We start from the raw sequence: 16573 nt of genomic DNA, 5'->3' as shown, positions 1-16573 counted from the left end.
ATCGTTTTCTGTTACAATTTGATAAACGTTTTTTCTAAAAGAAAATTAGATAAAATGGTGAGGCAGGAGGTTCATACTCAAGAAGATGATGAGAAACGTAGTCCTCAAGTGTAAGTGAAATTCCAGAAGTGAACAAAAGTTTCTGAAATTTAATGCACTATGACATCAATGATATCATGTTATGAACCCTTTGTAGCCATTAATCCCCTAACAAAAGAATAAATAAGAGTGATGGAGTAACATCGGAACCTCATCTCAAGAAGCTTCCAAGTCTCTGCCAAAAATACCTAGATTTGATGTGTGGTTTCTTAGAGTTCTCTGTCACTGATGTCATCATCGTCGACTGCTTTCTGGATACCGCTGTGCAAATCAGAGAAGTTGTGAAATGACAATCAATTCTTTTCCTAATGATAATTAGGAAAGGAATTATGTTGACATAAACACATGTTATTATGTCCTTACCAGCAACTTTCTATCCCATATCAAATGAAAATCTTTGGATTGAAAAACTTATGATTTGAATATGAAACATACCTTGTCTTGCTACAGTATCTACCAAGGTCCTGGCACAGGACCTTGCTTACTTCACCTACTTTAACGGACCCTTGCTTTATCAATTCGGACAGCTGGTTTAGCAAATTAATAGTGGTTATGTTAGAATCCTTGCTGAAAGGAAAAAAGTTGACCAGAAAAAAGGGGATAACGAGTCACCTCATCTTCGGTTTCCTCAAGTAACCTAGATATACAGGAAAATTGGAAAGGATTAAATCCAGATTTATATACTCCCAGGATAATTTAATGAAACAAACTACATTAATGTCCCAACTATTTTCAGCAGCTAAAATAACTTGTCTCACCTTCCGCAGAAAGTTGAGATGTCTTTGGAATATGCTCGAGCTTCTTGTTTACCTATCATAAATTTTAAAGTGGAAGATGATATTTGTCAGAAACTCTGAGAACCTTGATAGTTCACATATAAAAGAAAGAAGGAAAAAGTCAAAAGTACAGTGCCATTTCAGTCAACGGTTATCAGAAAGTTCGTGGAAAATCCACTCATTGGCAGGCATAAGCAACCAATGGAGCTGAGAGAAAAATCCTAAAGATTAAGTTAGCGAGAGCTCTGCAATTACAGTGCAAGGCCATCACTTCCTATGAGCATATCAAGTATCATTCTTGCTCAGTTTACTTATCTCTTCTAGTTTCCTTCATATCTAAACTTCATTGACTAACAGCAATAGTACCACCTAGTAGCCTTAAGCACCAGAACTCATCACATAATTTTTCACGTTCCTGTAAACCACTTCAGATGGTATCAGTCAGGTTCTATTTTCTTTGCAGTATATGAACTATCGCTTATTGGGCATGGTCATACCAGATTTTGGATAAATCTAGGATTGACAATCTGCAGAGCAGGCCCAATTTTTGGTCCACAAGGATGTCTATTCATATTTGAATTTGCATAAGGGTGTAAAAATTTCAATTTTTCCACATGTTGGAACTCCGGAAAACTGAGAAATCCTACAAAGTAGGAATAGTTGTTGGCGAGGAAGTAACAGTAAATCAATTTCAAAAGTTTGCTAGGATAATTTAGTTGAAATAAAAAAATTTCATTATTTCAGCAATTACAATGATTAACCCTGAACCAAAACAAAGATCATGCCCCAAAATTTTGACGAAGGCCTCTCACTGATGTCCTTAAGCATTAGTTTGTATACACCTGCTGCTATATCTTCACCGGGGATTTACTATTGCTTCTTAAATCAAACATAATGATGTGATATATTAGAGGTAAAGTCAACCAAACATGGAAAGTTTTTCTGTAAGCGATAGTCTCATGATCACTGTAACAGCATTGGTATTCCCATATGGGGATTCCAACAAACATGCATGCTTTGCAGGACAATAGCCAGATTTTGACAATTAGTTGTAATGACATAACACGATCAAAGTACCATACTTATGTAGTTATGTTCCAAGTTCCCAGGCTTTTAGTATATATTCCATGTGCCCTCTGTGCACAACAAAAGAAAGAATAAATGAGAGGAAAGAGAATGCTTTAGAGGAACAGTTAGAAGATAGCAGCATTTACAGTGTAAGATGCGAAAGCATCATGGAGCTACACGAGTGTTTGTTGTGAAGTTCTAATAAATTCTCACCCACAGCAGACAATGATTTTCAGATTAATCACGAATTTCAGAGGTCAAAACCACAATGACTATGGAGCATATGAGATTGGTGCATATTTATTCTTTGGACCACCAGTTCTGGTCCTTAATGACATTATCAAACATTAGTAAACTTGCCATGAACATAAATTATGTGAGTATCATATCCGATGCCTGATTCCTAATTATTAGATCTATTCGAGTGAGAGCGAGTGCATTAATTAGTACGAGAAACACAGAGGTATATTAGTTGGAAAAAATCGACATACACGCACGTAGTTGCTCCATTGCATAATGTTTCTTCAGATAATAACTGCACATCTCTGTTTATAGACTACTGAAATTAGAAATTACTTCATTGAAAATAAATTAGCTATGCTGAATAAGCTGAGGTTGTTAAAGCTGATGAAAGCAACTCTGATGGCAAGCAGTTAAGCAAATGGCAAAGACTTTGTAAAAAGCATAAATTTAGAGATCCAAGTACAGTAAGATTAGATGAAAAGAAGCTAGTGCACATACTAGTTTTGAGGTTGTCCCAGCTGTTCACTTTAATCCATACGCGTCTGCTAGAATCCACCTGACAATGCACAGATACAAACATCAGCCTAAAGGGAGGATAAATATGCAGTCTACAACCCTATTAAACTACCAATTCTTATATGCAGTTTCAGAACCCTAACATCATTGAGGTTCTACCCTCAAGCAGTCTCAGTTATGTGGCATTTAACACAACAGGGTGATAGTTTTCAAGGGCAATAGAGAAAGCCAGTCTACCTTCTCAAGAGTATAATCTTGCATATTATCACAAAGCCCGTCCAGGAGTTCAACAACTCTTAACTCGCTGACTCTGGCAGACAAATGAGAAAATTTGCATGTATGAACACCACAAGAAGAGGACATACTGAGGTTTATATAATAGGAAGAAGAAAGAAAGTTAGTAGTCCATACCGGTAATCTATTAGCTTCCCTTCACGCTGACCTTTAGAGTCCAAACGATGTCTCATGTCCAAATGATTTCTAGGTTTTTCCTGTGTGATATAATCAATATGAAAAAAGAGTTCCTTTAAATAACAATTAGAAGGTGCATGTCATCATTTAGCGAAGCAGCCAAAATAATATTTTCCGGAAGAAAAAAACATGTCATCTCCTTTTAGCTGTTTGTTTAGCCATTACAGAGAACCACTGAAAGACAATGCCATTTTGCATCACAGGGCATAGCTTAGTAACAAGCAAAACAATATCCTGAAATTAAGTGTTCTGTTCTTGGTGGTTATTCTACCACTATTTTCAAACTCATACCAGCATTTTGCAGTCTTCAAATTCGAACATTTGTTCAGTTTGAAGGATAGTACCTAATTGATGCCATTCCATAATAACATAGCCCCAACATTTGTTCAGCTAAGTCTGAGTTGCCATTCAATATATATCCTTGAGCTAGTATTTTGAACTAGTTCTAAAATTATTTAGGTGAACTTCAAATGTCAGAACTTTGGAGCCATCCTTAACTCTATATCCTTCAACTCAAATGCAACTCACAAACAAAGCTCCTATTTCATATCAATAAGTTGTGAATGCAGTTAAAAAATTTATAACTATTCATTTAATCTTTAATATCCACCCAAACACGGTACCTATCTTTAAACATACAACAAAAATGATAATCGCCCCACCCATAATGCCATTTCAGACCGGCAAACCTTCTGCATCCATTATTAAAAAACAAAAAAAATCTTTCCATCACCCAAAATCTAATGTACTTAAGAAAAGCTCTCCCAGTGAGCATCATAACTTTTTATCCAAAAAAAATCATAAGCATACAAAATCTTACATTCAAGAGTCCCCGCTCCAGCTCCTCCTGAAAAACCACAAAAAAATCAATCAACCGCAACCAAAACATACTATTCATATAATACATACATACATATATATAATCTCTTTCCAAACAAATTAAAAAACCTTGAAAATGAAATACTGAGTAATGAATAAAAGCAACAAGAAAACACTCACAGCAATCGCGTTGCAGGCGGCGCATTTATCGTCAATTGCGTACGCAGAGAGTGCAAAAATGGCGATAGCCATTACCAAAACTGTATGCAAGTTGAGTTTCGCCATTGTCGAGCTCGACCTCATCTCTCCCTTCCCTCCCTTTGATCTCTGTTTCTTCTGAGTCTGAGAGTGGGGGGTAACCAGAATAGAGCTCAACACGTCAGCAAGGAAGTGTGGTGTTCACAACCAATCATAGGCTGCCACTTGGTAGTTCGTCAATGTCAGACTAAATTATTGGGCTTCTATACTATTTGGGCCATGCTGATGATATTGGGCCTGTCCTAACAAAGTTTTGAGCAAGCCCAAATATATGCACCTTTTCCTATTTTTTCCAAAATAAATATAATTATTTCAAATTGAAAAGTAAATTAAATTGTTCGATACTCGATTGAAATCGTCAATACAAGCTCGTTTAAATTCAATTTATTAAACTTAACAAATCAAAATTTTTTGTTCGATAAACTTGCAAGTTTGGCTCGAGATTAATTCGATTAATGCAAAAATAACTAAAAAAATATCAAATTATTCGAGTTCGACTCTTATTTGATCCAATTTAAGCTCATCTGAACTTAATTCAATGAATAATCAATCAAATTTGAACTCAATTACAAGTTTAAATGATAACGTGTTTGGCTCGACTCAGCTCATATATATGAAGGTCATAGGTATGAACTCCACTATATGCGCAGTATGCTGTTCTAATCTATAATAGATGTTTTTTAAATTTAATTTATCTGATATTACTGATCGCTCCCAATTAATAATAATTGATCATTTTTTCAATTAAAAAAAAAAGACCATATAGCAACAATAATAGAAAAACATAAAAGGCTCAAGAAAATAGAATTTTCTTAAAAAAATAAATTAAATTTATTCAATACTTGATTAAAGTTAATCAGTAAAAACTATTTTGAACTTGATTTATTAAATTTAATAATTTGGGTTGTTTGGTAAGTTTTTAAACTCGAATTCGAACTCGGGCTGATTAGTGAAAATAATTATAATAAAATAAAACTTGATAAATGCCAAGTTGTTCGAGTTTGCTTAGTGTTTGATTCAATTAAAACCTATTCGACTCAATCAATAGTTAAACCAAATTCAAATTGCATCTATTTTTTGAATACAATAATATTTTGAGTTTGAATAATCATAAAAAGAAGTTAATGGTAAATAAGTTTGTAAAGGGCAATTTATTAAAAATTTAACAAGCTACCATTCTTGGGCACAAGTGCAATATTTTAGAAATCACAAAGGGGTTTTTGATGCTATTCTTTTGACAATTGGAGGCTTTTTTAGCACTTTCACAAAAATACAAGGGGCTTTTGTATAATTTAGACATTTTTTGTATGTATGTGCATGGAGCCCACCAGTTGATTAGAGCTAAAAATGGGGTAGGGGATTGGGGAAAAGTTAGATCAAGGGCGTGGAAATGAGCAGCACAAGAAAAGGTATAGTGGGACGCTCCCATGTAATTATTACATCCCACAAATAGAGATGGAGAAAGAGAAAGAAAGAACAAATCAAGAAAGCATTGAAACATATTGCCAGATCCACCCCCCCCCCCAAGTGATATAGTGATTTAATTAATATATAGTATAATTAAAATCAGTAAATAAAATTACATCGATTTAATAAATAAATTATAATAATTCATATAAAGTGATACAAATACATATATATATATATATATTTTGTGTGATTCGAACTTGTTCGTGGGGTCTCAATCTTAGCCTTAACTACTAGGTCTTAATACAATTTACGTCTCTATGATATTGCAATGAACAAATTACTTATCTAGAATTAAAAAAAAAAAAAACAATTTACCTGCTTGTCTAAGGAGGTAAACTACTTCATTTTAATAAACAAGGGGTAAATTGTTTCATTTTAAATCATACGAAAGGCGAATTGCTATGTTTTTTCATACAGAATTAATTTGTTCATTTACAATATCACATGTGTTGTTTTCATTTTTTCCTTAACTATTAAATTAAGACATCATTAGTAATACAATGTTTTTTTTTTTTTAAGGTTAGATCTAATCATATAAATACCTCTTATCTTTCATAAAATTATAAGTAAATCTTTTGAAAGATTTTTTAAAAAAAAGGTTAGGGAGTATTAGTGGATTTAGAGGTAAATTAGGTTAGGTGTATTAGTGTGTGGGAATTGAAGTGTCGCTTTTAGAATTATCATTTGTTTTGATTCCCAACCAACCGAAAGAAAGAAAAGAAGTGGGCATCATGTAAAATGATGAGTCCCCAGTCCCAGTAATTAATTTTCTAATATTCACACCATAAATGCTATAATTTAATATGGCCAAAATGGTGTTTGATCAGTAAAGATTTGAGCTTTTATGCAGATTGGATCTCATGGGAGGTCCCCTTTCCTCTTTCAGACTGAATCTTGAAATGGGCTCTCAGGAATGAGCTTTGGTTGGTGATGGTGGACTACTCAATGCTTTGATTTTAAAGGTTTGCTCTCTCTCTCTCTGTCTCTCGGGTTGAATGTTAGCTGCTCTTCTGTTTGTGAGTTTTTCCATTTACATGCATTTATGGGATGTTTCTTTGCTGTTTTTGATCATATGGGAGATGAATAGCTCATTCTTGACTGTGGTTTTGTGATTTCATCCGAGTTTATCTTGTCAATGTTGGCAAATTTGTGTCTTGCTCTTGTTGACTTACACCTGGTGTGTGTGTGTGTGTGTGTGTGTGTGATATCTATACATTTCCCTTTGTAGTTTAGAATGTGACAGTCCTTGAGAGTTGAGATTGTTGGCAGAATTACTTTCTCTCCATCAAAAGCAAGAGTTGTTATCCACTCCAAAATCCAAATCCAACTTTGGAAATGCTTATATGGTTTTTGTTGAGAGATATTTAAGTTTGTTGTGTTTTCTCTCTGGTTCTTGACTATGAAGGATCAACTCTTGTGGGGGAGGATCGTCATTGTTTTAAGGACGAAGGAAAGAGAAGCTATTGTTCCACTTGATATTTCCCCCAAAGAACCGAAATCAGATGCTTTTTCCCTAAAAAAACAGCCGGCCAAAAGGAGCCGTAATCCGCTCTCTCTTCCTTATACTTGTTTTCTCATACAGATAAACTGTTGTTATAATGATCTGATAAGTTCTTGATGTAGCTACTGTATCTGTTGGTATATTGCATCGGCTCTTGGAAGCATCTTTATATGCACTTCCGCTTCTTTTCTAGATTGTCTAGGCTGACTCTCAAATGTGTTAATGTAGGTCAGGAGAGAAAGATGAAACTCATGATACTGGATTGCTTAGAAGCTTTTGTTGTTGTATTTGAATAAAACTATGGATAGAAGATGTCGTCACAACGAGTAAGAGGAGAACTTATTGATCGGGATTTTGAGTCATTGAGTGCGTCCAAACGTTTCTTCAGAAGACTGAGCCAAAAATTGAAAAGAAAGAACAATGGAAATGAAAGTTATGAAGATAACGAGATGACTGGTGTGTCCTTGAGATGTCTTACACTTTACGGCAGAGGTGGAGGCTGCAAAGTTGGTGCCGACACGGGTGAAGAGATTGGGGATACTGAGAGTAGAAGAAGGTCAAGTTCAAGTAAGGATGGGAGAGGACATGCTATAGTATCTGGAAACGAGGAAGCAACCGTAGATTGCTTCTCTTACAATGTGAAAGAAAAATTATGGAGAAGGAACAGCAGGAGGCTTTCAAAATTTCAAGAACCGCAAAAAAATAATAGCATTAACGCGCACCTTCCCGATGACATTCTGGAGATGTGCTTGGTGAGGCTCCCACTGAGAAGTCTCATGAATGCTCGTCTTGTCTGTAAAAAGTGGAGGAACTTGACAACAACATCTAGATTTATGCAGATGAGGCGGGGAGGTTCTTTCCAAAGTCCATGGCTATTTCTGTTTGGTGTCATTAAAGACGGGTATTGTTTGGGAGAAATACATGCATTGGATGTTTCCCTAAACCAATGGCACAAAATAGATTCTGAGGCTCTCAAAGGGAGGTTTATGTTTTCTGTAGCAAGCACCAAGGATGATGTTTATATAGTTGGCGGTTGTTCTAGCTTGACCAACTCTGGGAGGGTGGATCGGAGCTCATTCAAGACACATAAAGGGGTTTTAGTGTTCAACCCATTGACTAAATCGTCACGTAAAGCTGCATCCATGAACCATGCAAGATCATCGCCTGTTTTAGGAATTTCCAATGTCAGTCCAGATTGTTTGAGCATTAGAAACCAACAAAACCCATCAGACAGACGTTTCAACAGGTCAAGAGTTGCTGGTGCATCAGATGTTTATGAGGATCCTCACAGACTTTCTGTTAGACGCCAATCTAGGCACTCTACCGATGAAAACAACAGCTCCCTATTCATCGATACCAAGCCATACAAATCTTCCGGGCAGAAAAATGAAAGTTCATACAGCAAAGATGGTAAAAGTTTCATAATTATTGCTGTGGGAGGTCTTGGATCTTGGGATGAACCGTTGGATTCTGGGGAAATATACGACCCCATGTCAAATAAATGGACTGAAATCCAACAGCTACCTCTGGACTTTGGTGTGGCTTGTTCTGGAGTTGTATGTAATGGGACGTTCTATGTTTACTCAGAAAGCGATAAGCTTGCTGGATACGACCTAAGAACAGGACACTGGGAAACAATTCAAACCACTCCATGTCCACCCCGTGTGCATGAATATCATCCAAAACTTGTATCATCTAAGAGACGACTTTTCATGCTTTCCGTCTCCTGGTGTGAGGGAGATGGTCAAATTGGCAGGAGAAATAAAGCAGTTAGGAAGCTCTGGGAGCTTGATCTCATTCATTTTACTTGGAACGAATTGTCGGTGCATCCTGATGCCCCAATGGACTGGGATGCTGCATTTGTTGCTGATAAAGAGTTCATTTTTGGTGTCGAAATGTTCAAAATTTTTGGACAGGTTTTAGAGTTTGTGACGATGTTTAATGTGTCTAATGCGGGAACAAGATGGAGTCACGTAGCGAGAAATCATGTGGGGCATGACTTGGATGCTGCTTCTTGCATAACAAAATCGGTGGCTGTGCTGCGTTTGTAGCTAAGATAGATCTGTAACTTTCTTGTCTGTTTCACAAGGTTGTTTCTGAAGCAACCAGGTTGATTCTTTCTGATTCACTGCGATGATACAAGTTTTCTTATTTATTCTTGTACCAAGATCATGAGTTTTATCCAGACATGGAAACAAGTTGCAATCACCACAACCAACTCATTAGGCCTTAATTGAGAGGCCTCCTGAAGAGTATTCATACGTTGTTTCTAACAAACAAGCAACAGCTTCTGCACAGAAACCTTGGAAACACCAAAGTGAAGGTAACCAAACAGTATTACATCTATCAAGATTGATATGAAATAAGCAGAGATGGCTATAGAAGTAGATCAAAAGTAACCGGGAGAATTTATCTTCAAGAACTTAAAAAAATGATGCAACTTATGAAGCATCTATAACAAGAAATTCATGTGAAAAACAGAGACCACCAAACAAGAAAAGGGAAAAAGGAAAAAGGTTCCCCCAACACATGAGAGAAATTATGTAGCTGCACCTCACACTTACTTCACAAACTATTTTACTTCTAATTGAATATAAAGCACGAAAACAGTGGGAGGAAGAAAAAAATACAAGTCCCTAACAGTCTAGTAAACCATCTCATCATGATTATCCCACGTTTGGAAAGATACCGGAGAAATTTGGTATTTTGTCGACATGTTTCAAGGCACGTTCAGCAATCTGTCGTGTTCGGTAATCTCCATGTTGGAAAGCATCTACAAGTGCTGTGCTGATATTGGGATCACCTGAAACTTCATAGGCTATCTCTTCAGTTCTCAATAATCTTTCAACTGCCCAAACCGCACGCCTTCTCAGGCTGTCCGTTCGTTTCTCAAGTAGCACTTCAAGTATAGGCTTGACTCCTTCTGCCTCTAGTAAAACCTGAACTCCTTCCTCTATAACAACCCCATCGTCTAACAAAGTTGATAGAGCTGCAAGGGATGCTTCAACCACCCTTTCATTGGTGTGGTCCAAAAGGGCCACCAACTTGTCGACTGCTTGTCCTTCCAAGAGACAGAATGTATCCTTCAATGAACACGTCCCACGATGAACTTTACATAATCCAGTGATGATGGGAGGCTTGCTTAAACATGGAAATATCGAGGCACAAAATCCAGGAGCTGGAAACTCTGGCAATCTGGTCAAATTTTTCGATTCTTGCGATAGGTTCTCTAATGCCACGGCCGATACCATCTGTACATTATCAAGTCCATTAACTTGTAGCAGGTCTATGAAAAGAGACGCAAGATTGTGCTCACGACAAAGTGCACGAACAGCACCCGACTCCTCGGACAAGGCAAATGTAATTCTTGATAGAACCTTCACAAGCCCTTCTAAATAAGGAGTCATAAAACGGCTGCCTCTCGTCTCCCCTTGGCGGATTCTAATTATTCTAGAGATGAAAAGCTGGAAAGCCCCTTCATCGAGCATCTGTCTAGTGAGACCGGCATCTCTTTCGGGGAGATCGGCTAGTAGCCCAACAGCTGCCGCTTGCTCCTCAGTTATCCCAACATTTTCCGATATTACTCTAATTAGGCTGCCAAGCTGACCAGACGGGCCACGCAAGCAACTAGCCAGTTCGCGACCCATGAGTGGCGAGAGGTTCTGGAGAAGTTTTATCGAAGCCAGCCTCAGATCTCTTTGAGGTGCCTCGATAAACTGAACCAAACTAATAGTAGCACCAGAACTTTTAATAGCAGAAACAACACTGGATACAGTGGTAGGAGAACTGGTGAGCCCAACAAGAACTTGGAGTAGCTTGCACTCTATTGCAGGGCCAGTGTTGCTAATAAGATGTAGAAGGTTATGAATTACTTCCTCCGAGACCAGAGTTTGGTGATCTGGTCCAACCGGAATTGAATCAAAATCTTGACCTGAATTCACAACATTGGCAAGAATCGTTGCTGACAATTCTTTCAGCCGCATAGGCAGCTGTTTGGATCCAACAGTGAACAGATCCTTGACAAGGGGCGGGAGGATACCTGCCTCTATCAAGACTTTAGCGCTTGCCTCATCTGATGAGATTTGATTCAAAGCTTTTAGAGCTGCCTCTCTGGACGGCATATTATTACTCTTCATGAGATTGATCAGTGAAAAACCAACTGTCGTTGCCACAAAGACTTTCACGTCATTGTTCAGTACTAGTTCACCGAGGAATGATGCCATGGACAATTTAGTGTCTGGAGATCCTGCAATAGTTAATGTTAAAATTGTTATCATTGATCTACCACAGCATTCAAGTTAAATCCTGTCAAAAGTTGATTATTTCAAGGTAGGAACTCTACATCTGATACAAGAGTTTTTCCATGAAATGAGACACAAATGGTAAAAGTTTTACGCATGAAGAGATACAAACGTTAATAAGAGCACCTTCAAGCAGTAGCGTCAGAAGAGGCCGTAATCTGCCGCATTCAGCCATTTGTCTTACGTTGTTCTCAGATTGTGCCAGATTTTCCAGGGTTCGCTCAGCCTTTTCAACAGTTGAAAGATTTTCTGAGTTGCTGCTAGCCATTCCTACTAAAATGAGAACTGCTCCACTGACCGAACCAATCTTTTCTGATAGCTTTTCCGACTTAGAGAGCTCATACAGCAAAGAAACAGCTTCTTCTCTCTCTTTCGACTGCTCGTGATGTAAGAATTTGACTATAGTGCGCACAGTGTCTCCTTCGGCTATTATTTCCTACAAAGCAAGATAATGGTGAGTGAAAAGAAAGACAACTCAAAACAGAGACAAAAGTGTAAAATGCACGACAAATTATCAACCTTTGACAACCTTATTATCAGAGTCGTCCTCTACCACAAATCGAAGAGTTTCTAAAGCCTTGCTCCGTACTTGCCGACTACTACTCTTCAGCACATCAACAATCAAGGGTATCAGCTCTGCATTGCGAATCATATGCTTATTCGACTGGTTTTTTAGGCAAAGGTGCTGGACAAACTTCAAAGCCTGTACGGTATCATTTTCTGGACTGACCAAGGTTAAGGATCGACGAGCCATGTCGAGCTGAGCTGCCTCGTTCCTGGCATTCCATTCTTCAATCGTGTTCCGTAAAGCAATACTTGGATTTAGTTCTGTACTTCTTAATTCTCTCAACGTTAATGGGCAGACCAGCCTTCTTCCATTTTCCTGGCACTCCCTGAACCATTTCTCAATTGCTTCTCTCTCAAATGTTTGCCCGTTTTCCAAGGTCACAGGATCTCTCATCACTTGCTTCGTTAACGGGCAGATAAATGCATCATAAATAGGTTCTATATGTAGTCTCTCAAAGTGGTAGCTGTCATCCGACTGACCACCCTGGTCGTAACTTCCATCCCAGCTCCCAGCCATGAATCTAACAACCTACTAACAAAAAAGAAACACAATTCTTTAAATATTTAGAGTGAAAGAAAAGTTACTAGCAAGAATACATCAATGTCAGGAACAAGCCACTTCAATTTTGTTGCATTCTTTCACCTCATATCATACTTTCAGGCTAAACCACAGTTCCAGTTTCCCATCCCATTCTAAATATTGAGTACTCAACCTCATTTTCGAGCACATTCTCCAGCTAAATGCTTACATATGAGACTAACTATCACAGACTTTTGCACAGAAAAGTCCTGTAAAAACCTCATCTTTCATCTAAACCTAGCAGTTCTGAACTCTCTCTGATCACCAGTCACTACTCCTAATTTTCAACTTCTAATACCAAATTACAGCAAGATGATATCAAGAATTCCAAGTTCAGCCACCTCTCAAGTTAAAAATATCCATCTCAATTGAATTCAACAATTATCACAATTCCACATGGTAAAACGCAAGAATTAAGTTCAACCCAACAAAAATTCTCACAACATGTAATGGAAAAGACATCATTTCATTCCACCAAGAAATCAGATTATAATAGACCCACAATACATTACCTCAAAGGGAAAATCTTGAAACACTCTTCAAGAACTTGACAGGTACAAATACTTCAAATCTTAACCCCACATCAAGAACATATCACCAAGTCCAACCGAATTATGGGAAGGCTAGAACTTCATATTCCTCCATGAATCTTGAACCATGGGTTCTTGCAAGAACGGCGAAACGGCAAAGACGGGAAAGAAAAGAGAGGGAGGTTGGAGCTGCTGAACCAAAAAAAAAATAAAAAGAAAAGTAAAAACAAGAGAAGGAAACAAGAAACATCATCATCATCTGTTTAGCTGTATGTATTATAAAAAAAAAAACAATAATTATCTTCCGTAGTTTTTTTTTGTATTATAGTAATCAGAGATAATAATGGGGATTGGGGGGTGAAAGTGTGAAGAGTTGACTGACAAACCAAAAGTCATGGTGGTTTGTTCACTGGGAGGCGTATGAGATGTGAATGGGATAGCGTAGAGCTGTGACGAGCGTGTAATTTTGTCATCCCACTCCTTTGGTGGGGACAAAGCTCTTTTTCTCTACCATTACAAGACCAGCGTCGTGTTATTCTAAGACACACATCTGTATATATAACCCCCCACCTACCCTGTCTTTTTTGTTTAGAATAATTGGACTGTGTTTAGAATAACTTCTACTTCTGTAATGAAAATAAGAATAAATTTTCATTACAGGCAGTTAATTTTTTAAAAAAAAAATTGATATAATTACAAATATTTTTTTATAATTTGAAAGTTTATTAATATCCTTTAACTTTAACGTTCGTCCATTTCATTAGTCTCTATTAGATTTCTATCCAATATTTTATGATAAACTGACCAAAATGTCATACACAATTTGTAGATGAGCCATTTTTTTGTGCCAAGTAAAGACCGAACAGGACAGGTTGTAAACCTATGACTTAAGCATCTAACTTCTTCATTCCAATAACATTGCATATACATATCTTTTGTCGATCTTGCAAGAATTTGTAGAGACCATGAGCAGTGAGATTGAGGCATTGGAAAAGAATAGTACTTGGTAATTAACCACACTACCAGATGGTAAATGTCCCATCTGCTGCAACTGGGTTTATCAGCTTAAATTGAAGGTGGATGGTAGTGTGGATCGATACAAAGCGAGGCTAGCGGCCAATTATACCAAACAGTTTTTTTCCGATGGCCAAAGCGGTACTGTTAGGTTATTCTCGGCCATTGTTGCACCCCGCGATTAGCCCATTCAACATTTGGATATTAAATAATGCCTTTTCTATATGGTTCTTTGGACGAGGATCTTTTTATGCTACCTCCGAATAGGCCTGTCAATGGACTGGTAATATCCAAATTTATACCCAATAATTTTATGTTAGATCAATACCCAGATTCAATCAGTTTATGTTATACCCAACACGGACCCATACCCACTGAAATAAGTGGTATGGGTAGGGTCTAGATTCTAAACTACTCGTGGGTATGGGTATTGAATGTGTAAAATCTAATGATATAAAATTTTATCGAATTTGGAAATTTTTTATATATCAATCAACTCGATTTACTTATCATTTAAAATTTATAAATTTTGTGCATAGTATATTAATTTTTTTACATATCGATATTTGAAAAAAAAAATACACACACACAAGTTTGTCATCTTTGTTTTCGTAGTGGCACCTCCAAATTAAATTTATGATAAAAACTAATTTGAATGTAACAAGAAAAAGAATGAAAAAATACATAAAAAAATTTAAATTAGTTATGCTCGACTAATATATGGAACTGATAAAAGTTTTTTGAATTTGAATTAAAAAAAAAAACTCATTAAATTAATATTAAACGCAATTTTAAATGGATAAAAAAATTATTTCAAAGTTACAATATGATTTTCATTATTGATTGTGTAATTGATTAATAATGGTTAATTATTTGAACAAAAATCCATATTATTATTTATATTACAACGATGTTTAATTTGCACATGTAAAAATTTGGAATAGCTTCTAATTTATTTTATCGATTGCAAGTTCATAAAATATTTTTCTAAAATTAATTTAGTATTAAGTTATGATGATGATATTATAGAAAAGCATATAATTGTTTCTTTCATTTTAACATAGGTAAGATATACCCATATCGAACCCAATTATTTTGGGTATAATATGAGTAAGAACCAATAGGTGTTGTATGGGTAGGGTTCGGGTAGGATATATAAATAATAACTATAGGTACTTATTGGTTCCGGGTAGGATAATGCCTACCTCCGGTAGTGATGACAATGGGGCGTGTTTAGGGCGGATTTGCTTGGACTCAAGCCCACCCCGCCCCGCCAATACCTCGGCCCCATCCCACCCCGGTCCGCCCCACCACCCCGTCCGGGATTGCCCTGCCCCACCCGATTTAAAATTTTTATTTTTTAAATTAAGTAATATAAATTTAAATTTAATAATTTAACGTAATATTTTTTTTATCTAAAACGAATTATATAATACATATAATATATTCAATTAATTTTTTGTATAAGTAATACTAAATATCATTGTAAATTTAGGTACTTTAACATAGCTTTTTTTTTAATCTAAAATAAATTATATAATACAAATAATATATTTTCAACTATTTTTCTTTTGGTATTTCATATATAGAGTTGGATATATGTAACATTATTTAAAATTTTACCTATAATATTATAATTTTTTATTAATATGTATTATATATGAATAAATAATAAAAAAAAATAGGCCGGGGCGGGTCCAATATAAAACCCGTAACCCACCCCCGGACCTAGTTGGGTCCAATATTTTAGGACCCAAACCCTGAGTACCAAACTCGCCCTGGGATGGGGACTCAAAAAATCGAGTTCAATTGCCATTCCTAACCTTCATATAGTTATTCCATTCAGACTGGAGTTGTATGAAATTGAAACGATCGATCAATGAGCTTAAACAAGCATCACCACATTGGAATTTGAAGTTCACCGCCAAGCTTGGGGATTGTGGTTATGTGCAATCTGCACATGACCATTGTTTGTTCACCAAGGCCCCTGACCCTGGTTTATTGGTTTAAGTTGACGATATTTTGCTTACCGGACATTCCATGCATCTTATACAAGATGTTAAAGAGTATCTGCATAATCTTTTCACGATTAAAGATATTGGGAATGGCAGATATTTTCCTAGATTGGAAATTGCTCGATGGGTCTTATGTTGCTCAAACCAAGTATGTGTTTGACATGATTAAGGATACTGGATTGTTGCACACTAAGGCAGCCTCTACTCCTTTTCTCCAGGGCTTGAAACTAAATGCTAACAATGGTGCATTATTACAGAAAATTGGTCGGCCGATTATTATAATTGAGCTTTCACCTGGCCTGATATTTCTCACAGTGTGCAGCAGATGAGTCAGTTTTTAAATCA

At 36.6% G+C, this 16573-nt stretch overlaps 3 protein-coding genes across 5 annotated transcripts; 1 reads left to right on the top strand and 2 right to left on the bottom strand.

The window, feature by feature from the left end:
* Positions 1-70: 70 nt before the first annotated feature.
* Positions 71-4341, bottom strand: LOC105178522 (TLR4 regulator/MIR-interacting MSAP protein). The gene is made up of 9 exons (XM_011102016.3): positions 4173-4341; positions 3994-4020; positions 3114-3193; positions 2940-3012; positions 2685-2742; positions 858-909; positions 712-736; positions 535-626; positions 71-360 (listed from the first exon to the last, which is right to left on the bottom strand). Exons 1-9 carry the CDS (start codon positions 4293-4295, stop codon positions 309-311), a joined length of 582 nt encoding a protein of 193 aa, XP_011100318.1. The 5' UTR covers positions 4296-4341; the 3' UTR covers positions 71-308.
* Positions 4342-6358: 2017 nt separating this feature from the next.
* On the top strand, positions 6359-9429 carry LOC105178532 (F-box/kelch-repeat protein At5g42350). Its single transcript, XM_011102027.3, has 2 exons — positions 6359-6682; positions 7450-9429. Exon 2 carries the CDS (start codon positions 7533-7535, stop codon positions 9270-9272), a length of 1740 nt encoding a protein of 579 aa, XP_011100329.1. The 5' UTR covers positions 6359-6682; positions 7450-7532; the 3' UTR covers positions 9273-9429.
* A 177-nt stretch (positions 9430-9606) lies between these two features.
* Positions 9607-13722, bottom strand: LOC105178549 (U-box domain-containing protein 44). Of its 3 annotated transcripts, none has more exons than XM_088878002.1 (5): positions 13586-13722; positions 13182-13391; positions 12052-12618; positions 11649-11958; positions 9607-11467 (listed from the first exon to the last, which is right to left on the bottom strand). In XM_088878002.1, exons 3-5 carry the CDS (start codon positions 12604-12606, stop codon positions 9888-9890), a joined length of 2445 nt encoding a protein of 814 aa, XP_088734128.1. In that variant the 5' UTR covers positions 12607-12618; positions 13182-13391; positions 13586-13722; the 3' UTR covers positions 9607-9887. The 3 variants fall into 3 exon arrangements, with proteins under 3 accessions (XP_088734128.1, XP_088734129.1, XP_020547742.1); XM_088878003.1 differs by having other exon boundaries at positions 13182-13388; XM_020692083.2 differs by lacking the exon at positions 13586-13722 and having other exon boundaries at positions 12052-12621; positions 13182-13550.
* Positions 13723-16573: the final 2851 nt, after the last annotated feature.

The sequence above is a fragment of the Sesamum indicum genome, linkage group LG2, assembly GCF_026168435.1.
Source record: "Sesamum indicum cultivar Baizhima isolate 11 linkage group LG2, ASM2616843v1, whole genome shotgun sequence".
NCBI lineage: Eukaryota > Viridiplantae > Streptophyta > Magnoliopsida > Lamiales > Pedaliaceae > Sesamum > Sesamum indicum.
The sequence above is the reverse complement of the archived record's forward strand: the minus strand, read 5'-3'. Positions and strand labels throughout refer to the sequence as shown.